General features: G+C 41.1%; 1 protein-coding gene across 2 annotated transcripts in view; it reads right to left on the bottom strand.

Annotated features, from left to right (window-relative positions):
- Positions 1-13,602: 13,602 nt before the first annotated feature.
- CBFB (core-binding factor subunit beta) overlaps positions 13,603-24,650 on the bottom strand; it is a 64,470-nt gene continuing 53,422 nt past the window's right edge. For both annotated transcript variants that reach the window (XM_077831216.1, XM_077831215.1), the window contains exon 6: positions 13,603-15,846. In XM_077831216.1, coding sequence (XP_077687342.1) covers positions 15,827-15,846 — 20 coding nt within the window. In that variant the 3' untranslated portion in view covers positions 13,603-15,826. The remainder of the gene's footprint in view (positions 15,847-24,650) is intronic.

The following is a 24,650-nucleotide window of genomic DNA, read 5'->3' as shown; positions in this document are numbered from 1 at the left end:
AGTTCAACCCAGCAGCTCCCCCTCACAGCTTATCTTGCAATTACTTATGGAAAATCCTCAACAAATCAAAAATCACCGTGTGACAACTCAAATAAAGGAAAACTGTCACAGGAAGTACAGTCTCGCAGTCAGAACAAGGAACTGAGAGTGCAGACTCCTGGGTTTCTATTCTTACCAATTCCCTCCAGGACGTCGGGAAAGTTGTTTGGTCTTGGTAAACTGGGGATAATAGTGTCTACTTTACAGGGGTGTCATGGGGCTTAACCTTTGTTAAGTACTTGAAACTCCTGGTGAAAGGAACAACAGCTCTACCAAGTGTTATCCCTTTAACTGTACTGGGCCAGATGCCGGGCTCCGTTACTAATCAGAAGACAACGTTTGCAGTCGCGGAGGTCCATGCCCTCAGATGAACAGGATGAGTTCTCCTGGGAAAAAAGCGGCACTGCACGTTACAATTGTTTTAGAAAGTGAGTCACGTGCTTCCCAAGCCAACGGGTAGTGTGTCCTTGTGGTCACGCAAGACACGCTTTTGCAATACATAACCGAAAGCAGAACTAAAAAGAGGATGTCTCTTCTGTGTGGGAATATCCTGTCAAGTAGTTCAGTTACGGAGGCTTGTACCATAGTGGCTGCAGCGTATTTAGGAATCAATTCTGCATGTCTAGGTCGCTCAACAATAGCTAAGTAGAATTTTAGCCAACTGTCAACAACAACAAAATTGGACCTGACCTGAGGCTGAGAAATCTGAGCGCAGAGGAAGACTTGAGCAGAAAGGGTGAAGAACCTGAAACAAAGGTTTAGTATGAAAATGCTTTCTCGGCTTCTGCCATTTCTCTAGCACGATGCTCTGTATGTGTCAGAGATTCATAGATTCTAAGGCCAGAAGAGAGAACTGTGATCATCTAGTCTGACCCCCTGTATAACACACATCAGAGAATTTCCCCCAAATAATTCCTAGAACAGATCTCTTAGAAAAACACCCAGTCTTGATTTCAAAATGGTTAGTGATGGAGAATTCACCACAACCCTTGATAAATTGTTCCAATGATTCATTCCTCTCACCATTAAAAATTTATGCCTTATTTCCTGTCTGAATTGGTCTAGTTTTATTATTTAGCCGTTGGATCGTGTTACACCTTTGTCTGCTAGACTGAGGAGCCCTCTATTAGCAAATCTTTGTTTCTAAGGTAGGTGCTTATCGACTGCAATTAAGTCACCCATCACCTTCTTTGTTAAGCTTTCAACAGACTGAGCTCCTTGAGTCAAAGCACGTGCAAAACAATGCACCTCTTGATGGATAACAAGCTATTTTATTGATAAGATTTTTTTAGGCTCCTATTTCTCTTCGACTTGAGCATCATTAAAGTTAAACAAACAACACAGACATTTTACTTAATCATGAAACACATTCTGCCCTAAGCCATCTGCTACCTGCCAACCCACAAAGCACACCTAACTGGGAACCCTGCAATTAAGAAAAAGCTACATGAGGGAGGAAAAGCGTTAGAGGCAGCAGATTCTCATGGAGCAGCCAAAGGAAGGAAATTCCAGAGACATACAGGCTCCAGCAAGGATGCTGTACTGCCAGCTCCCAAGTGTTCAGCCTTGGGGACAGCAGCAACGGCTACTTCAGCGACAGGTGGAGGGAGACTGGCTGGCCCGGATTGTTACACAGGTCTCAGGACACCTGGGGCTTCAGAGAGGAGAACCAGCAACTTAAATTGCGCTGGGAAGCTGGTGGGTAACCAGCCTCCCTTTTGCAGTAGCATGATCACTGCCTCAGGTGTCCCAGGGGAGAAGGGTTAGATTTGGATACAAATTGTTTTATTTTCAGTGGGAAGGGAGGGGAGCTTTTTGCTCTCTTTCTGGGAAAATGACGTCATTCTATCAAATCAAACGTGCAATCTCCCCCCCTCCCCAGCGAGTTTCTCCAGTCTTCTCCAGACTTTCGGATATCTAGATAGAATTTCATCCTGAACCAATTGGTACAGCCAAGAGCTTCCTCTAAATCTGACACCATGACTAGGTAATGAGTTCCACCACAGAAAAACTATTCTGGGCACATTCATTATAACAGCATCAGCCAGAGGCCCCAGATGAGATCAGGGCCCCATGGTGGAAACCTCTGCATGAACACATAGTGCGGGAGTCCCTGCCTAAAGAGGGTACAGTCTGAACAGACATAACAGATAAAAGGTGGGAGGGAAACTGAGACACAGAGAAGGGATGCGACTTGCCCCAGGTCATCCATCAGGTCAGTTACAAAGCCCGAAAAAGATCAGGTCTCCTGACTTCCAAGCAGTGTCCTACCCAGTAGAGATCACTGCCTCTTCCCTCTCCACCCCGCAGCTCAGAGGGCCAGGCACATTATACCCATGTAACGCTAGGCCTCCCAAATTCACACCCTACACACTTCTGCAATAATATTTGAATAAAATATGCCTTGTGAGGTACCATGTGAAAATGAATACCCCGCTGGTTATTAATATAATTGCAAAGTGCATGTGTCAACAGTGTTTATGTGACGTTATGGATTCCCTCTGTATGACGTCACCAGACCAGACAGCCTAGCCTAGGTAAAGGTGATAAACACGCCTGTCCTAGACAAAGGCCATGTGGGTTTACCTCAACTGACATATTACCAGTGAAAAAGCCACTGAGATGAACTGGTGGGGGTTATCCTGAGTCAGAAACAATCAAGATGGCTCCTGCATCCCAGGGAGACACAGGAGACAGATTCCCCAGCAGGTCTTCCTGATGTGTAAGACAAAGACATCCCCTTGGGGATATAAGGGACACAGTGACTCTCCATCTTTACCCTTCACCTAACCGAGAAACCAAGCCTGGTTTGGTCTCTGTGATGGGTCCTGGTCTGGCCTGCAATGGCTGGAAAAGAGACTAGGGCTGAGAGAAACCATCTTGAACAAAGATTTTAAACTTTTAGATGAGTTTTTTCCCCCACTTCTATTGGCTTGTAACCATCTCTACCTTTTTCTCTCACTTGGCATCATGTCGTCCAAGCTCCTCTGTTCGTAAACTTGTTGGGTGTTTATTATAAATCATCAGGGCTGCGTACGTTTAAGTAAAGCATGTACTTCCAGAAAGCTGACAGCTTGGAGTGTGTCTCTGTAAAGGCAGTGAACCAAACCCTTTCTCTAGGAGGGTCCAGCGAGAGGGACTGGTCCCTGCAGTAGGATGATTTTGGCATGAATTTGGGGCTGGAAGGGTACTAAGGTCAGTCTGCAAGGAGTAATCGGGTCAGGTAAAGCCTGGATGAAGCTTGTGGGCTGCTGGCAGGATGCTGGAGTCAGAGCTCTGGACCAAAGCTGCACAGCCACAAGACACCCAAGGTTACACGGCAGACAGTGACCAAACCCCTTATTGGCCTGGTTGAGCTCCAAAACGTTACACCCCACCAACATCGGAATCTCACCTACCCCGGGGGAATCTCCTGCTGGCATGTATGTGTTCCAGCAGGCAACTCAACATGCCGCCACAGCTTTACTAGTCTGATACCACAGCCATCACCTGTCTGTAAGAATTCCAGTTTGGGGTGTGTCGGGTGGTGTCTCCCTCTCCCGTGCACACCCCCCTCTGGATGATATTGTGTACACTAAATTAGATCTAGCAGACCACTGATAACAAACAAGAAGCCAGAATTGTTTGATCATCTTGGTGCATAGTGTAATACCAAATAGGATGCAAAAGGCATTCATTGACTTAGCTCCTCTGACAAATTTGAAATTTGTTAAATAATAATTAAAAAAAGATTGTTAATTGATTGGCGCTGCTGTTTCCTGTGTGGAGTCCTGTTGAAACAGAAACACACACCCCTGGCCTGATTACCTTCTCACCTTTCCTGGGTTTTACACCATTGTCACTCTATTGACTTTGAGTTACCCCAATATAGCTGAGTGCAGAATCAGTATATTAGGGACTTTTAAGGATCCTATGTCGCACTCAGGAAGAATCTAACAATGAGTTTAGCACATTTCTACAGATCTGTGTATCACAAATGTTCTACAGACACTTCCCAGTAGATCTTATTCGGCCCACCACAAATAATTCAATCACTCTTATTACAACATCGCTGTCTGTATCCGGTCAGAAAATGACAAAACACATACAGGGGATGTGTCACATCAAGAAAGACGGGGGGAGGGATAGCTCAGTGGTTTGAGCATTGGCCTGCTAAACCCAGGGTTGTGAGTTCAATCCTTGAGGGGGCCATTTAGGGATCTGGGGCAAAAATTGGGGCTTGGTCCTGCTTTGAGCAGGGGGTTGGACTAGATGACCTCCTGATGTCCCTTCCAACCCTATGATTCTATGACAGGCAAGTGACGTCTCCAAATACTGGAATAAGAAAGAAATGGGAATGGAGGTGGGGCGAGGCGGAGAGAAAGAAACCCAGGAATTTGCATCAAGCTATGAATAAGCTTCCCCATCCTCCTACCTGAGCTTTAGGGAAAGAAGAATCAGCCCAGGTTGCCAGGACCATATGAAATATTAACTGAATATTGCACTTGTAAGTTACAATGATGAACACAACTGAAAAAACCCTAGAAATGCAAAAAAGCATGGCTTGCCAATTCTTTCCTGCTTCTCTCCACTAACTCTTGGTGTGAACGCCTAGCCATCCCAGAGAAACTTCAGCGGCAAGATGCTGTCTTTTCACACATGAACATCCTCCAATTATAAACGGAGCGCTCGCGTAAAGGTTATCAGCTGTCAATGCCAGAACCCAGCTTGCAAGCTCAGGCTTTAAATCTTCCCTCTCTTTTTTACTGGATGGCATCTTTAGACTAAAGAATATTTTAAAGAACTTCCAACAACTGTGTACAGTTTCTATTTTTCTGCTGCCTTTGCTTTTAAATCAGTTTATTTTAAATCAGCCAGGTTGGCTGGAAGACAGCGTAATCCAGACCTGATACCCAGACAGCCTCCCTCCACAAAGCCTGGAGCAGCCAGGGAGTAACTGTGGGCCAAGGCTTTCAAAGACTGGCTATTTTAGCACCTAAATAAATGGCCTGAATTTCAAGAGTGGGAAACACTCATTAACTTTAATAGGAAGGGCTGGGTGCTCAGATTCACGGAATCTAAATGTGAAGTTTCTTTTTTTAAAGTCTTGGCCCAATGAGCAAGTTGGTGCATTGTTTATGGTGCTAGCTTGGAATGTGGGTGACCTTGGCTCAATTCTGTCCCGGGTGCTCTGGGGGCTAATCCCTAGCTGCAAAATGGGGATAATACATCCTACTTTGGGTGAGGATAAAGCCATCAAAAATTGCAAGATGCTCAGATACATGGTTTCTGTTATCATTGTGGAGGCTAATATCATCTGGCCTTAAACTTCCTTTTCAGCAGTACAAGCCATTGATCACACCACCTCACAATTCTAAAGAGACTTTTGTCAGAGGGTCTTAAAGCACTTAGATCTACCAACAAATAAAACGTTACCATAATCCTGTGAAGGTCACTCGGTAGAGGTGCACTGCCCAGTGGGCCATTTCTGGGCGGGAACACAGCTGCTGTTAGAAACAGAGAGTTGTGGAAAAATTAGGACAGAAAGTGAAGATCATCATTTCCAACTGAAGATACGGAAAGTATTTAGTGAGGAAAGATGATTTCCCTAAGATATAGGGGGGCCCTGACGTTTACATCCCTCCTTACTTGGAAAAACTAACCCTCCTTCTACATACAAAATATACAGGAATGACAGAGCAGGTCATGCTGATGGGAGAGTGGCACTATATTTGAAAGAAAGCAGAGTAAAAAAAAAAAAAAAAAGGGAAAAATCGTAAATGAATCAAACAACAGAAATTCAATGCTTGAATAAGAGTACAGCAGTAGGAATATGCTACTGACCACTTGACCAGGTGACTGTGAAATACTTGGAAATAAGAGAGGCTACAAAGACAGAAAACACAATAATAAAAGGGGATTTCAGCTGTCTTCATATTGACTTGGTACATGTCACCTCAGGACAGAATAAAGAGATAACCATTCTAGACACCATTAATGACTGCTTCTTGGACATGGGTGAAAGTAACTTAAAGGACTTACCGGTACGCCGAAGTCCTGAGCAGGGGTGTGGCCTCAACTGGAAGAGGTGGGGCCTTTATATTCCTGGGCCCTTTAAATCAAGATTTAAAGGGCCTGGGGCTCCGGCTGCGGTAGCAGCAGCTGTGAGCCCCGGGCCCTTTAAAACACCACCAGAGCTACCAGCTGCAGAGGCGGCTGGGAGCCCCGGGGCTCAGGGGCGATTTAAAGGGCCTGGGGCTCCGACTGCTGCGACCACAGCCGAGCCCCGGGCCCTTTAAATCGCTGAGGGAGCCCTGGAGGCTTCCGGCTGCTGCTGCTACCCCAGGGCTTGGGGCTCAGGCAGAGATTTAAAGGGCCCAGGGCTCCACTGCGGTACCGGCGGCTGGGAGTCCCGGGCCCTTTAAATCACTATCCGAGCCCCGCCGCCGGAACCCCCGGGGTAGCATCGGCAGCCGGGGGCTCCGGAGGTGATTTAAAAGGCCCGGGGCTCCAGGCTGCCACTACCGCAGCAGAGCCCCGGGCCCTATAAATCGCTGCCCGAGCCCCAGGGCTCCTGGCCACCTCCACTACCCGGGGGCTCAGGCAACGGGGCTCTGGTGGCAATTTAAAGGGCCCGGGCCACTGCTGGGTGCCCCAGGCCCTTTAAATCGCCGGCCTGGGGAAGCTGGTCTGGTACGGAGGACTGGCTCTTGCCAGTCCACTGTACCTTACCGGCTTACTTTCACCTCTGTTCTTGGAGCAGCTAGTCTTGCAACTCACAGGGGGGAGAGGCAATTCTTGATTTAGTGCTAAGCAACACACAGGATCTTGTTGAAGAGATGAATATAACTGAACTACTTGGTAATAGCAACCATAATGTAAATTAAATTTAGCATTCTTGTAAGGGGGAAAATATCAAAGAAACCCACCACAGTAGCATTTAACTTCAAAAATGGGAAAGTCACAAAAAAAGAAGAATCTCATACATGGAAATGAAAAGGAACAGTCACAAAAGTGAAGTGCCTGCAAAGTGCACAGAGACTGTTTAAAAACATCACAATAGCGGCTCAAACTAACATATACCCCTCAAATACATAAATACATACATCCAGGAAGAGGACCAAAAACACACCACCTTGGTTAACCAACAGAATAAAAGAGGCAATTAGAGGCAAAAAGGCATCCTTTTAAATCCAAGTGAGGAAAATACAAAGGAGCAGAAACTCTGGTAAGTCAAACATACAAGTATAAGATTGAAGTCCATGAAAGAATCTGAAGAGTAACTAGCTAAAAACAAAAAACTAACAGGAATTTTTTTGAAGTATATCAGAAGCAGGAAGCCTGCCAGTCAGTGAAGCCAACAGACAATCAAGGTGCTAACGGAGAACTCAAGACCGCTGCAGAGAAGGTAAATGAATTTTTTGCATCATGTGAGGGAGATTCCCACAACGGAGCCATTCTTTTTGGTGACGAATCTGAGGATTTGAGGTGTCAATAGAGAAGGTTTTGGAACAAATTGATATATTAAACAGCATTAAGCCACCAAGACTTATTCACCCAAGAGGGAACTCAAATATGAAATTGCAGCACTACTAATTGCAGTATGTACCCTATTGCTTAAATCGGCCTATGTACCAGACGACTGGAGGAGAACTAATGCAGTGCTGTTTTTTTTAAAAGGCTCCCAAGGTGATCCTGGCAATTACAGGCCACTAAGCCTCACTTCAGTACTAGGCAAATTGGTTGAAACTATGGTAAAGAACAGAATGATCAGACACGTAGATGATCATAATATATTGGGTAGAGTCAACATGGCTTTTGCTTCACTAGTCTATTAGAGTTCTTTCAGGGTGTCAACAAGCTTGCAGACAAGGGTGATCCAGTGGACACAGCATACTTGGACTTTCAAGGTCCTTCACCAAAGGCTCTTAAGCAAACTAAGCAGTCATAGGATAAAAGGGAAGGTCCTCTCATGGATCAGTAACTGGTTAAAAGATAGGAAACAAGGGGGTAGGAATAAACCGCGAGTTTTCACAATGCAGAGAGATAAATTGCTGGATCTCCTAAGAATCCATATCGGGACCTCTGCTGTTCATAAATGATCTGGAAAAGGGAGTGAACGGTGAGGTGGCAAAATCTGCAGACGACAAAGTTACTCAAAGATGTCCAAAAGCAGACTGCGAAGAGTTACAAAGGGATCTAACAAACCTGGGTGACTGGGCAATAAAATGGCAGATGAAATTCAATGTTGATAAATGCAAATTAATGTGCACTAGAAAAAACAACCCCAACTATACAAAATAATGGGGTCTAAATTAGCTGTTAATTCTCAGGGAAGAGATATTCTAGTCATGGTGAATTGTTCTCTGAAAACGTCAGCTCACTGTACAGCAACTGTGAAAAAAGCTAAGAGAAAATTAGGAATCATTTGTAAGGAGATAGTTAATAGAACAGAAAAAAATAATAATGGAACTATAAATCCATGGTACACCCACCTCTTGACTGCTGAATGCAATTCTGGTCAGTCCATCTCAAAAAAAGCTATATTGGAATTGGAAAAGGTACAGAGAAGAGCAACAAAAATGATGAGGGGGATGGAACAGTTGCCGTATGAGGAGAGTTTAATAAGACTGGGACTGTTCAGTTTAGAACAGAGATGACTGAGGGGGGATCTGACAGAGGTCTGTAATATGTAAGGTGTGGAGAACGTGAATAAGGAAGTGTCATTTACCCCTTCATGTGACACAGGAACCAGTGATCACCCAATGAAATGAATAGGCAGCGGTTTAAAACAGACACAAGGAAGTACTTCTTCACACAACGCACAGTCACCCTGGCCTGCAGCCCTCGTTGCCAGGCGATGTTGTGAAGGCCAAAAGTATAAATGGGTGTTAGATAACCTAATGGAGGATAGGTCCATCAATCGCTATTAGTCAAGATGGTCAGATACACAACCCTGTGCTCTGGGTGCCAATAAACCTCTAACTGCCAGAAGCTGCGACTGGATAACAGGGGATGGATCACTCATAATGGTCTTGTTCTGTTCATTCCCTATAAAGCAACTGGCACTGGCCAGCATCAGAGACAGGATACTGGGCTAGAATGATGGACCACTGCTCTGAGCCAGAATGGCCATTATGTCTGTTCTCTACAAACCCTCTACCCCTGAAATAAATTGTTGTCATTAACCCAAATACAGTAATACTACTTTTTATTGTCTCAAAAATAACTAATGATGTTTTGAACCACCAGCGTAATTGCATAAAACAGAATTTTTCAATAGCTTGAGTATTTTTTTTCTTTTGATCAATTGTGACAGATTGTGAGTATCTTATAATAGCCTGGAGAAGCCTTATTGAGTTTAATATCTTTGGAGTCCATTGTATTAGAAGTACAATGGTCTATGAGTTATTCAGGAACTTTATGTATTTCCACTGGGAGAGTAAAGAGAAGAACAGCATTATGGTGACGAGGCAAATTCTCACAGGTTGTAACATCTCTAGAGAAACACCACCGCCTGGAAAGGTCTGCTTATACTAATTCAAACTCGATTTCCTAGGGACCAAGAGACAAAGAAAATATTTTTGGATGAATAGCTGGCTTTTAAACTGATCCAGCAAACAGACAGGACTTCTGGTCTAAGGGGGTCCCAATCTTAGGGAAAGGCCAGAAGGACAAATCACCACTCAGAGCCCTTGTCAATGTGGCCGGCAATCTCTGGTAAGCTTATTAGCATTTGTGTAGGTTCTTTTGTTTTTAATGTATTTTCTATATGCTTTCTACCTTAAGAATAACTCATCTTGCTTAGATACAGTAATGTGATAGCGTACGGCTGTAGCAACCACACCGTGTACCATCTTTGAGGAGAGAAATGAAGCAGGCCTATTTAGGCAGTATTTTTTGCTGGGAAAAGTCACCGTACTTGTGGAGCCTGGAAATCCCCTGGGCAGTAGGGGGAGAGATGCCTGTCTCCATCCAAGAGAGGCCACAAGCCTGGGAGCGGGTTCCCTTGCTGCCCAATGGAGGGGGAATACTAGGGCAATTACTCTGAACTATGATGATGTGGAAGTTGGAACAACATTAAAAAGCTGTAATTGCCATGCTTTCAATAGATCTCTGACAGTATATGGGCCCAGTGAGATGTCAGGGTAAGGGAGGCTGGGAAGGAGACTGAGGAATCAGTGTGGAGGAAGCTATCAGCTCACTTTCTCTCTTGCATAGGATAGAGCTATTGAAATCATTTCCAGTCCGACAGCTGCCACAACTGCACATAGGATATTTGTTGAGCTCAAATAATTTGCTTGCAAATACAAAAGGGGAAGAAATATTTGGTGCTAAGAGGCAACTCCTGCATTTCTTTTCTTTGCAAGTCAGCAGTTTCCACCCTCTGGGATTTTTATGTCTAGATGCTGTATGGGCATCATCTCATTTCCCATGGTAAGTCTATAAGAAAGCTGCTTGTTAAACCTGCGTGTTTAAACAGATGGCAGAATCCAATTCATTTGCCTCCTTCCTTTAAATCCATTTCACCTGTCCCCAGCTAATTTGTCACATACAAACGATTAGTTCATGCTTTCCATCTGGGATCTCTCGGAGCACAGAATGGAAAAGCAGCACTTGGTCCCCACTGGCAGCATAAGGAGCAAAAAGCCTGAATCATTCTTAAAATATATAGGTAGAGTTACTAAAAATATCATTTACTAAAAAAACGCCACAGGTGCGTATTGAGGCAGGAGACTACAAGCCAAATGCCCTCAACAACCCAAGAAGTTGAGCTGTCTCCCACTACTGGACTAACTAGAGCCTTCTCTTGAACTCATACACAGAACACAGCTAGGACCTGGTCCAAAAACTGCTATTGACTTCAATGGGCTTTGGATTTGGTCCCATCAAGAATATTCTCACCTTTGTCATTGAAACTCCCTCCCCCCACTCCAGCTTGTAAATGTTTGGATTTTTCATTTTGATGCTCATCTGGAAAGGGAGTTAAAGCATGTCCATCTGCTCCAAGATTTCTATTAATGGCTGTGTGTTAGCTGACAGTTGACTTGTCAGTTTGAAATGTGTGAGGGGGGAGGTTATGGAAGTCTGTAATGTTAATTTCTCATTGTTAAAGCCATTACCTAACATGGTTTTTAAAACAGGTTAGCCCAAGAAGTTTCAAGCTGTGCAGTGGCTTATTGATACTTCACTATGTACGTCTCAAATGGTCATTGGTCAAATTGCAGGACAAAGATCCAAAACAAGGGACGAGAATAATAGCACGGAAAACTTATAGCGATACAGCATTAGTTATAATTTACACACACATTTCCTACAACTCATTTTCTGGATTCTGCATTTAGGATGCAAATAATTTACAGTAATAAGTGGTAAAATCGATGAGTTAGTTAAATAAATTGCCCCCACATAAAAATAGGATAGACTATTAAATACACAGGATAGCGTCCCAAATTTATGCAGCAAGAAAAAAAACTGGAAAGAGACCTAAGTATGCGACAGACTATGTGACATCATCTCAAAATTGGTTTTGTATTGGATTATCCAAGTATGCTTGGACTCTTTCCAAAACTAGTTCTCCCCATTAACTTCTGAATCCTTCATTTAAAGGAAAATCGAAGATCAACATCATGTAAAGGATGGTTTAAATTCACAGAAGGAACAGTTCATTGTTTTCACTGACAAAGAGCAATTTTACTAATAGCCTAATTAAAAGGTAGTTAGGTGAAGTAAGATCACACAGGGCCAGGTGCCACCCCCTTCAAAGGAAAATATGGCACTATACATTTACAAACTACAAACAAACAGACTAGTAACCAAGCACTCTTAAGTCTCTTAGAGCAGGAGGGTGTAGTGACTGCTAAGACCCCTAACATGGAAAGTTAAAAATTATCTGATTAACCAGTAAACTTTGCTTTTTCAGATGGACAAATTGTTCAAGACCTCCAAAACCAATATTCTTGCTCCTCCTGCCCCGAGTAGTAATATCACCAGCCCTATTTTCTGCTTTTGGGAACAACTGGCCTTTTTTTCCCTCTACACATCTCAGACCTGCATTAGGATTGCTTTTGACATCCTCCTGCAGGAAACTTGCCAGTGGATCTTCTACGTACAGTACAACATCCAAAGAGTAGGCTAAATATACCAAATTTCACTCCATAGTTGAGGATGCATTGAGATTCTCTCTTAAAGGAGGGGCAGGAAAGCACGAAAGCTTATGCTCAAATAAATTGGTTAGTCTCTAAGGTGCCACAAGTACTCCTTTTCTTCTCTTAAAGGAGGAATTAAACAACTTCACATATGAACAACATCGTGCATCCTTACTAAAGCTGAGCAAATGATTTTTTTTGGGAGGGGGCTCACTGGCAGTTAAAAATAATAAAATTTGGTTCTGGTTGAACAGAATGTGAAAGTTCTGAAAAATTTTGTTCAAGCCAAAACATTGTTCGCAAAGGGCTTGATTCACAAAATGCCCAGAGGAGGAGAATGTCCCCATATAAGCTTTCGCCCAGTGATTAGAGCATTCACCTGGGATGTGGGAGACCCACGCTCAAATCCCCCCTCTACCTGATGTGGGAAAGAGATTTGACCACTGGGTCTCCCTCGCCCTAACCACCAGGTGATGGGATATTCTGATGAAGGCCTCTCTCAAACTCTCCTGTTGAAGCTGTTCTACTGTGTATAAATAATTACAGTGTTGCCAACTCATGATTTTGTCACAAGTCTCATGATAATTAGTTTTCCTTAAAGCCCCACCTCCTGAGCTCAAGTGGATGTGTGATGATTTCAGCCTTCATTCTTAAAGAAAAAGTAAGTTTCTAGCCCTCGTGGCTGTGAGGAAAGCTTCAAAATGTGACCCCCAGTGCACCCTAAAGGCTCAAATAGAAGGCAAATAAAAAAAAGCCACCAAATCTATTATTTGTACATGATGTCATGATTTTTGACCATTTGGGGTTGGCAATACTGATTACATAATCACTGGAGCTGGTGCAGGAACTTGGGACTTCCATCTCCCAGCTGAATGCCCCACACACCAGGTTATACAGCCTCTCTCTCTGGCCTTTAAACTTCGAGATTCTCCTATGGCACTGTACTGCTTTTTAAAACGGATCCTGCAAGCTGCAATGGATTAATGGTTCATACAAAAGTATGCATGCAAACGATCCGCTGTCATGTGTGTGCAGAGCTTGTTGCTGGGTTGGAAAAAGTCATGTTTTTTAAAAAAATTATTTGCCATTGTCTGAAGTTGTAGTATATACGGTTAGAGTAAATCTGGTTGTCAAACTACATGCAAAAAAACCCTTTCAAGAAAAGTCAGTCAAATTTTCAACCTTGACAGTGTCCCCTTACAATAATGGTAAGTACTTTGGGAATCTTTAATATTTGTGGAATATCAATACTAAAAGGGGATGTTAGGATGAGATGAAATGACCACTGGATGTCACTGTTGCTTTCAAAATGGACAGTAAGTTTGGAAATGACAAATGACAGCAATTTGGAAACAAACCTGTTAGCGATGATCACTAAAATGGTCAGAAATAAAACTGATAGCCATTTGTTTTCACTACACAGAAGTTTATTATGAAAGTTAAACATACAACACAAAAGGTAGCAAAAGCAATCCTGTAGCTTAAGGCAACTCTTAAAGGAGACGAATTCAAGAAAGGATGATGCAACTTCTGTTTAAATAGAAATTATGAAAAATATCAAATTGCATCAATAACTTAAAACGTACTTTAAAAAGTCTGCACTAACCAGCAGAGGGTAAGGGTTTCTGATCTTAATGCCAGCATTAAGATATAGTAAGCAGCACAATGCTAAATGATGATAGGGAAAGTTCAGTATTTACACAAAGATAGTAATGTTTATATCTGATAGTATAATTTCCCATGTACTTGTGGTTTGGAACCATGATCTGAAACCATTAGGAAAATTATGTAAAATAAATCTTCATACTATTCCATTGAAAATACAGGGGATGCAGAGAGGATCCAGGACGAGAACAATGGGTACCTTAAATATCACATTACAGAAGCTTTTTAGAAAAAAAATGCTTCTTCAGGGAAGGGGAGAGGGAAAATAACATGAACCACAAAGAATGTGAAACCTTCTCTGTCAGATTAGCCAAATTTAAATGTATGTATCAATATCAAAGTATTTCCATTTTTTGATGTTGTCACAGCAGTTACAGACAACTGTCTTAGCGAACTGTTAAATATTCATGGTATTAATGTACAAGGAGTCCCAGTCACATTTCCATTATTTGTTTATACTTTTGCAAGACCTCATATAATTTCAATTCAAATGTTTTGCCATCAGTAAGGGTACCATATAAAAATAAATGTTTAATGATCCTAATCATACACAATTTCAGTTCATTTTCAAAATTTATCATGAAACCATAATTTTTTCTTTAAAATAAGTGGACTAGCTTCAGCATTTTAATATTAAAGATTATTTCAAATAACAAAAAATTAATTAAGCTATACAGAGAGCATCAGCTTCAAACAATGCCAAATGACACTGCCGTTTCCAGTTTTTTCTTTAAAGTAATGGATGTTGATGGAAAATTGGGAATAAGCCTGTTTACAAAAATTATTCACACAAATGAATCCATCCCAAATCTTACCCTGTTGGAAAATGCCATATATACTGTAAATTAGTTTTATATGTAGACGATTTAATAAAAGAAAGTGTCCTATGGACAGTATGAGAGATTCTACACACAACCCCAAATCTCTCCTTTCATCATTCAGCATAAATTTACAAAAAGCATAAGATATAAAATACACTTAAAGCAGATATCTTGGACATGATTTTTAATACAATATCACCATTGCAGCTGATCACCTTTGTCCCCAGTTTAACATGCTGTCAAATGCAATCGTGAAGTTGCAATATCCCTTTCCAGAACTATTTAAAAAAATCCCTGAATAAAACAGAAGCCAGCCTGCAACTTCCTAGGAGTCTCAGTAGGTACTATATACAGGGCTATATTTACCACCCAAACTCATTTAGTACAGAATAGAAGCTAGGTTAGATCCTGGGGCAGAATGCAGTGACATCAAAAATATTTTAAAAACATTTTATTGTAAGAAATGGAACCAATGAATTGCTAGCAGTTAAAAGGATATTGCAACTTTAACAATCAAACATGCATGTTAGAAAGTTGATTGACAGCTCTGTGCTATTGGGTTTAGCTTGTAAATAATGCAAAAAAATGTCAGAAGTCTTTAAAATGTCTTGCAAATTTTGAAGATAAAGAAAATTGCAAAAAAGACAAGAATGCATATCTAAAATAGAGCAGGAGCACAATAATGACAACCAAAACTTCCAAAGCCCATATAAAAAAAATTAAGCTCGGAAAGCCTTGGCTTCCAGCAATTTACCAAAAACAAAAAAAAATTGTAATCTGCAATGTCTTGACCTATTTTTAGGTGACAATTTTTTTTATTAGAGTTGAGGAAAATGGTTTATAGCTGCTTAAGTTTCCATTTCACTAAAATAGTGCCAACAAAAATAAGCTTGCATAGAAAAACAATCTCAAATTGCCACTGGCTACATGCTTACAATAGGAAATGCAGATATTGTAACATAAACATAGTGCAAACCATGGCAGTTCATGCTGGTTGTGACTGCCGCAGGTCAGGAAATAGACCATAGTAACCCAGTTATCACAGTTTCTGGTCTTTTATTTAATCTTTTGCCAAGTATAAGCAATGCATATGTGCAGACCCATGGCACGTCTGCTGCTGCTGTTGATTAACGCAGTTTGAGGTCATCACCACTTCCTAAGTTAGATCCAGGACTAGGGTCTTGTCTTCTTGCCTGTATTAATAAATATATGTTCAAAGTTAAAGGTATGGTTTGGAAATATCAGTTTAGTTGATTTTTTAAATGCATTAATTACAAGCTTATGACCACAAATAATTCCATGACACAAAATTTACACTTCAAATGGTTAAATACATACTATAAATACAAAAATACCATCAATACCCCCTACTTAATCACCCACCTTCATGCAAAATCTTTAGTAAAAGCAAGACTTCACACAATCCTTTGAAGGTCTGGTTCTGGTTTTGATGGACCAGCAGAGGAAGAACACCCTGGAGTAGAAAACCCTACGCTGAAAATGCTGTGTCACAAGTTCCTGATGTTCAAATCTAAGGACTGTTAAATTACTACTTAATTTATTTCAACAGATGGGAGAGGTCAGAGGTAGCAGAGTGGCTACTAAATATAGTACAGACTCCAACCATCTAAGGCTTCACAGATCAAATTCAACACCTTGCACTGTTCTTAGAAGGCAACTAGAGGACAGTGAAGTCTACGGAGGACAGGTACAATAGACTGGCACTAAGTAGGCAAATGGCAGCATTCTGTCAAAAAATGAAGTGTCTAGATGTCTTCCAGTGCAGCCCTATGGAGAGCATGTTGCACTAATAAAATCTGGAGCTAACAAAGGCATGGATAAGTATGGTTAAGTCTGCGTCCGAGGACAGACCTTTATGTAGTCTCTTTGAAGCCAAAAAGTTGCACGCCTCATTTGAAAAAAAGGATGGAAACATTCCTTTAATTGGAGGTGCAGATATCAGCCCTGCTGTTTCCTGCAAATTCATCCCCTACTCACCAGCATCACCACCCTCTTGTCTGACTTGAGCTTCTGCTGACCTTTTTATCCATGCTTTAATTGAGGTCAACCATTCGGAAAACCTAGTGACTGCATTGTCTTGATCAGACAATAATGCAGAGCTGAATGCCAGCCACACAATGGTGACAATGCAGCCCACCCATCTCACAATCTCCCCTACCACCCACATACAAAAACTGAACCAAAGTGAGACTAGAAGCCTGCAAAAATGCTTGCTGGGGGCAATGAGAAACTGCCCATCACCAGCCTCTGGAATCTCTCTGACAGGAAGGAATAAGAGTCACTGAAGCACAGTCTGTCCACTCCTGCTAGATACCATGTGAAAAATCTCCATAACCTCAGAATCAGTATTATGGTCAAAGGCTGATGACAGCTCCAGGAGACTCATCATGGATACATGACCTCTGTCTGTACCACAAATTTTCCGTGACAAAAATCTAGATCCTCAGTTTGGCACGTCCACGTCTGCTGGGGTTCTACATCTCAACTGGACAAGCAGCCTGGAGACAACAGTCAAATCATGACAAGAATTTGGTCTTCACTCTCCCAGTATCCAAACTTAACATTTCGTTTAAGATCTGTAGTACATCCATCCACCTGTACACTGAGTTCTCTTTTACCTGGAATAACTACCATGAAACTACAGTATTTCAGACCACTCTGTAAGAACTTCATGTACTCAGAACTTTAAGTCAATCAGGATGATACATCTCAGTGACTCCAATGCCAGGCCAGAGAAGAAAGCTGTTAACTTGGGCCTCAATCCTGCAGATACATACTTGCTTGACTTTATGCATAAGTAGTCCTATTCAAGTCAGTGGGACTATTCACATGTGTAAAATTAAACATTTGTAAGCATTTGCAGGACCTTTCATGGGATGTCTACAGTATAACAGGGCAGCTTTACACACAACCATTAATCCCAAATAAATCCTCTCCTGAAATTTATTAATATGATAGATGTTAACTATAATCCTGTTTTGGAGTGAAGAATTTACACCCACACACCCACGAAATATAAATAAATCCATTAAAACTGTATCAGATTTTCTGCTACTTAAGTCATGAGTAATAATACCAAAATTTGAGACAGAGATCCAGTAAAAACATCTAACAGTACATAGGATGTATTTTCTTGTTCTATGACAGAAACAGGCCACATTTTTAATGTCAATGCTTCTAAAAATGCAAGAAATGAATCTCTCTAACTATTTGAGTTAATCACAATACCAACTCCATCAGGATCAAGACTAACCAAAACAATTAGAGAAGAAGCTGTTCAGCTAATATAAAATGTTACTTTTCATTATGTTGATAACACAGTAATATGGCAGGTCTGTCCTCTTGGTGGTGTGTCAAACTGTCTCTCTTGCCTGACTAGTTAAGTTTTTATTTCCTTATTGTGCAAACAGCAACCAGCTCAAGTGAAGAAGTATCACCGCACAGAATAATAGGATTCAGAAACGATGAAAAATATTCTGTTTTCGGAGGCATTTGCCTGCAGCTATAAAGGCCAATACATTTTTTGATCTGTTGCTAGAGGAAATCCATTTAAGGCTGACAATGGTCAAACTGTTCATAATTTTGAAATCATATATACTCTGGTGAGAACATTTTAAGAGTCTAAAAATAAATCCCCAGCCAAACAAACAAACAAAAAACCACAACAAAACCCGAACACAACAAATCATTAACCTGCAGTTCGGGTTATAAATATAATCTTAGAAGATAAACATCTGAATAAGATGTTGTCATTTTCATAAACACAAGTGTCCAAAATCAAGGAATTTCTAAACTGACAATTAAAAAATATAAATCTGAAAGTGGAGAGTTAAGTTCTCTAACCTTAGTTCTCTTCTCAAGTATATCCCCACCCTGTCTACTCTCTTAATGACAAGTATCACAGCAAGCCTACATGTAAGCCCTGGAAATCTTACCATTTGTCCTGGAACACTGATAGTTGAGGACAAATTAAATCCCATATATTTTAGTGTTTCCGCTGCAGCTATATGGCCATTTGAATTCCTCATCCACCATGGATTTATGCAGCAAAGCATACATCGCCTAAACACAAAATTTTTAATGGCTGCTACTACAAGGAGCTCAACTCCTGTGGCTAGTAAAGTGTTAAAAAGTTATGGTTCCTTTTCCACCTCAGCTGACACCACCATCGTTCAGGCCCAGGATCTGGTAGGTTTTTTTGACTGCTCCCTCTTCACCCATCCAGGTCATATTCAAACACTACCACTATTTCTTCCTGAACATCTCTAAGATCAGTCATTTCCCCTCTGTCTCTATAGCCAGCTCTTGAGTTCAGGACCTCACTAGCTATTGTCTAGACTACCATTCCTCTCTGACCTCCCAAACAAACAAATTGACACCCTTCAGTACATACAAAATGCTGTTTCGAAACTCCTCTCTCTTGTGCAGTGACTTGTTCACGTAACTCCCTTTTTTGGATGGGAAGCTAATAGCGGGATTCATATTCTATCAAATTTAAACTTCTTGTCAGACCACCTTCAAAGCTCTCTCTATAACTGCCCCTCCTAACTTATCCCCACTCGTCAAGTTTCACATTGCCCTCTGCAGCTTATGCTATGCCAATGTTCTCAACCTCATACACCCATCTGTCAATCTCTCAATCACTTCTGGGCCTTCTTCCATGCAGCCGCATATGAACAGTACAACTCCCTGAGTTTGGGACACAAGGCCCCTATTCCATCCACATTTAAATCCCCATTAGGATATGTCTTGTACTCATGGACGGTGGGTCACATAGGCTGGGGGAGGCTTTGCCTCCCCAAACAACCAGATGTTACCCCGTAACCTGCTGTGACTGCTCCCTGCAGCAGCGTGTGGCTCCAGTCCTCCGGCTCCAGACCCCCAGTGCTCTGCTGGGACTGGGGCCTCGCATCTTCCTGTGCTCATAAGCTGGGAAGGCTATGGCTGCTGCACACCTGCCCCCGCAGGCTGGGGCCACGCGCTGCCCTCCCTCCTGCGCTTTAGGGGCCATGCACTGCCCACCCTCCCAGCACTCCTTTGGAGCTGGGGGGCTAGCTGGGGGACTGGGCCAGTGGTTGCGGGCAGCACTGGTGGGGGGCCTTGGGCAGAAGGGGCGGGGCTGGTGGGCTAGCCCATGCCTGTACTGCAATTAGACACCCACATCTGGCCTGCGCCAGCTGACTTGACTCACAGGTCTTAGGCTGCAGGGCTGTTTAATTATGGTGTAGACGTTCAGCCCGAGCTGTGGGATCCTCCCACCTTGCAGGGTCCTAGAGCCTGGGCTCCAACCCACGCCTGGATGTCTCCACCACACTTAAAACAGCCCTGCAGCCCAAGCCAGCTGGCCTGGGCCAGCTGCAGGTTTTTAATTGCAATGTCGACATACCCTTAAAGACCCATTTTTGCCATGTTACTTATAATGAATCAAGCAGACTTGTATATAATTTGCCTATTATTTCCCTTCCCATGCCTTGTTTCTACTTGCTTGTGCTTAGACTGAGCTCCTCTGAGCAGGAACCATCCTTCATAACTGTTTGGAAATCACTTAGAGTGTAATGAGCGGTACCACAAACGGTATTTTCTTCTTTGCATCTGAATAAAAAGTCTCCCAGTGATAGAGGCACAGGACAAATCTAGTTAAGGGATTTTTTTGTTCAAGATCTACATAAAATGATCATGTTTATTCCCTATAGGCTTTTCATTAGACTAATTCGAGTTTAAACTAGTCTAAAAGGGTTTACTTTTGCCTCCGGTTCTGCTAATTTGAAGACATGGAGGAAACATTACTGACTTCCTATTTAAGAGTGCCAAAGGTGTTAACAGCTGCGGCCAACTTGACAAGATTGGAAGAACATATTACAAACTGTGCCTTTAATAAATATCAAAGCCTCTTTAAGCAGGATTTTTTTATTCCTTTCGAAGTGATAGTCTAATTTACCCCACGATTTTCTAATTGTACAAGAAAGTCTAATTCAGCAAGCTCTTCTAAAAGGTTTTTTTTCTTGTTCAATATACGAAAAGATTTTTTAAAAATTAGATCTTATATTTTTCTGATGTCAAGGAAATGTTTCACAATTTTATTTTTTTCCATTTTAAGTATTCTAATATCTTGATATATTTCTTTATTTTATATTTGTACAGTGCATAGCACAATAAGGTATTATTCCAGGCACTAATGCAAATAATACTGCAGACCATACTTTCAGCTGGTATAAATTAGCATAGTTCCAATGAAGTCAATGGAGCTACAATGATTTACACCAGCTGAGCATCTGGCCCTTTCTTTTTTTTTGTGTGGTTAGTCTTACCACCTCTGGCCTCATTCCTCTTTGCTGTAACGTTGACATCAGTTATTTAAGTAATGATTAAGGCCCTGCTTGAATTGCTGGATGATTGTCAAATAATTGCAGCTGAGTTACAGACAAGAAGTGAAAAATGGTGGAAAAGTAATCATGGACCTTTATTATTTGCGGTAATTTGGAAAACCTGTCCTCAATGTCAGCCACCCAGGGTGGCCGATGGCCCCTGCTGTCAGGCACCCAGATGACAAAATTGTGGTGAATGCCTAATATTGTGCGATCTGCAATTTCTGCAATATTGCAAATTAAGTAGAGCCTTAGTAATGATCTAATTTACAAGTCAACACTTAATGCAAATATTGTAATTGAAGTGTGGTTCCAGAACAGTGACTAAAAATTACATCATTACTGTACTTATTTGTTCCTTGTATTTCTTTTGAGTTCTTTTTGAATTTATTTAGAGAGAGGAAGTTTTCCCATCATTACTGCAGTTAACCTACTTGTAGAACATGCAACTTGTTCTCAGCTAACTCCAAGTATTAATCTCAACTTGTTTAACACATATGCTCAACTCTATTCCCTCCTAACCCCAGACTTTTTTTGCTCTCTCATTGCTTCCTCTCACCTGACTCCTTTATCTCTGCCTTCAAGTACAATATGTTACCTCATTTTAAAAAAAACAAAACCAACCCAACCTCAACGGAATAGCCTCTTTTCTATTTTCATCCTTTATTTATTTGCCAGTTTTAAACAGTCAAGTAATCCACTCCTTAATCTTGGGCTTTTGTGACACTGCATGTTCTCCTCCTCCACAAGCATACCTCAGAGTACTCTGTTCTCTCCCTCACACATGTCCTTGTCTTTCCATGCCCCTGCCTCAGCTAAATTGATGACTCTCAAATTTACTTCTCTTTAACTTCCACTCTGTTCAGTCTTGCACCTCCAACTGTCTTTCCGACATGGTTTGCTGGATATCCTATTATTAGCTCAAGCTAAGTATGGGAAAAGTTGAACGCTTTCCTAACCAAACCATCTACTCTCTCCTGTTGTGAACTCTACCTTTTCGCCTGTTATGGAAACTTGTGACTTGTATTCAACTTCTTCCATATTATCTGATTGTAGCTAAATTCTGACTATTCTTCCTTCCACTACAATTACTCTAAAAATTAATTTTCTCTTTACTACTCCCACAACAAAAAACCTTTGTCCATTTGTGGTCATCTGATCTCTTTTGCAACTTCCTGTCTGGTCATGCAGCATCTCATACCTTTTCATTCAGTATGGACTGCAACTGCTAAGATCTTACTTCTTCAATGTTCTGATCATATCACTGAGCTCTTAGATTCCTTCCAAAGATGACTTCTCATCTTCTGCATCCAAGCTTCAGTTCTTCGTTTTCACCTTCAAGGCTCCGCACAATTCAGCTCCTGTCTACATCTCATTTACTCCTATTATCTATACTCTTTCCAAGCTCCCCACATAAGTGCCCTTATCACCTTTCTTCCATGAAGATCCTTATGCTTGAAAGTCCCTCCACAGCTGGTCCTCCAAATAGTCATCCTCTCAAGTCTTCCTTAAAAATACTTCTTCTATTAAGCCAATCAGAAATAATCAAATAATTGTGCTAAAAATCAGACCTAATTTGAGACCAAAGTTTCATCTAGTGATCTGATGCATTTGTGTGTCCAAACATTATTGTCCAATTTGGATTATAAGCCCTTTGGGGCATGGACTGGGTCTTCCTTTATTATACCATTTACACACTGGTGATACTCAGAGCAAGCTGTATTCCTTTCTGCCTGCCTCTCAGCTGAAAATTGACAATTCCAGCTCCCATCATTGTAATGTATACAAAGCCTGATTTTTCAGAAAGCTTTCTGTGTGCAGACAATTGAATTAAAAAAGGAAATAGTCTATTAATCACATGCAGCACTAAAGCTCTTAAATGCTAGTGGGCATCTGTCCCTTGCACCCAAGGAAGCCTTTTGTAAACTGCCTGCCTCCTTTATATAACGACAGATAATTTAGAGACTTTGTTTAAATCACTATTTTCACATTAATTCATTAACCTTTTTACAGTGTTAATGACGGTACAACCTGAACTATTCAATTCTAATGAGGCTGCAGTACAATTTTCTTCCAACAAAAGGAGAATTGTGATGCATAGTTATTTCCTACTACAAAACATATTTTGTAATTTTGAAAAGCATACCAAAACTATCACTGAGACTAGTTAGCAAAAGGTTAACCTTATTTATTTTTTTGCTTACATCATTGCTTCTAGTTTCAAGAGTCTCCTGCTATTTGGAAAGAAGTGGAATGCTATCTACATTTACGATTTTGCTGATTGTCTCAATTCAAAACCTTAGATAAATGTAGTTACTAAATTTACTTTCAGTGCATGTTTTCACATCTAATGGTAAAAACAGCAAATCACTTGACAGCATACTTCTGCTTTAAAAAAGTTTATTTTCATAAAAAAAAAATGTCCACAGTAGTTTTACTGTCAAATCTCAATGAAGACTCAAAAGTACAAGCATATGGTTACATTTATAAATTTTCCTTATGTGGCCTTTTCTTTTAAATTTATGGAAGTACCCACATGATTTATGACATCATAGCTAGTTGTAAGTTTTTGCACAAGCCACTGTGAAACAACCACCAGCTCTGCTCTTTCAAATAATGTGAAAGGAATGACAAATTATGCTCAAGTGTACTGAAAAGTATTCATTACAGTATCTTATTATTGTACCAGTAAATATTGACAAAGACGTAATTTTGCATTTCAACGAGTGGGGATTTACACAGACAATTCTGACAGTGAAATGACAGCTCAACCGAACTGAGTCATCCCCATTTATTTGTACTGACCTGTACATGTATAAATGTATGAAACATGTACATGTTCTATCAATCACGTTCTGCCAAACCATGTAGGCCACCGTATATAATTAATACATAACAACAAGATAGTTCTTTAGATCCCAGGAATATGAAGGAACCTATATATTATATATAAATGTGTGTGTGTGTGTGTGTGTGTGTGTGTGTGTGTGTGTGTGTGTGTGTGTGTGTGTGTGTGTGTGTGTGTGTGTGTGTGTGTGTGTGTGTGTGTGTGTGTGTCTCTCTCTCTCTCTAAATACAAACACACGTAATAAATTAAACACTTCCTCACTAAAACTTAGTCACTTCTCAGGTGGAGAGTAGAAACCAAGCAATGTGCAGGTGGCAAGAACACTGCATAATACTGGGCAAAAGTATGGACATTTTTGGCCACAGCCATGGGCTAATCTACAACTTTTATAAGACCTTTAGTATTGACACAGGACAGAACCTCAGTTTTCAGTAAGGCTGTATCTGGAAAACCTCCACAAAGTATAATACCAGGAATTCAATTTATCCACCACAGAAACATAAAAAGCGTAAGTCAACTTTGCCAGGTTTAAAACTTATGATTCAAAGAATGCTCTGTATTTTAAACCTGATGCTTCTATACCAATAAGCAATTTCCTATGGAACTGGTGTAATAATTAGCCATAAGATGCTTATTTCAAAAATTAAAGAAAATACTAAAAAGTCACACACACGCAGCTCTGTCATTAAATTTTGTGCTATGAGTTTCTGAACATTGAGGGAGACTCATTTAAACAAAAAACTGCATCTGCCTTTTTCAATTT

The sequence above is a fragment of the Eretmochelys imbricata genome, chromosome 12 (genome assembly GCF_965152235.1).
Source record: "Eretmochelys imbricata isolate rEreImb1 chromosome 12, rEreImb1.hap1, whole genome shotgun sequence".
In the NCBI taxonomy this organism is placed as follows: domain Eukaryota; kingdom Metazoa; phylum Chordata; order Testudines; family Cheloniidae; genus Eretmochelys; species Eretmochelys imbricata.
Note: the sequence above shows the minus strand (reverse complement) of the source record. Positions and strands in the feature narration are given on the sequence as shown.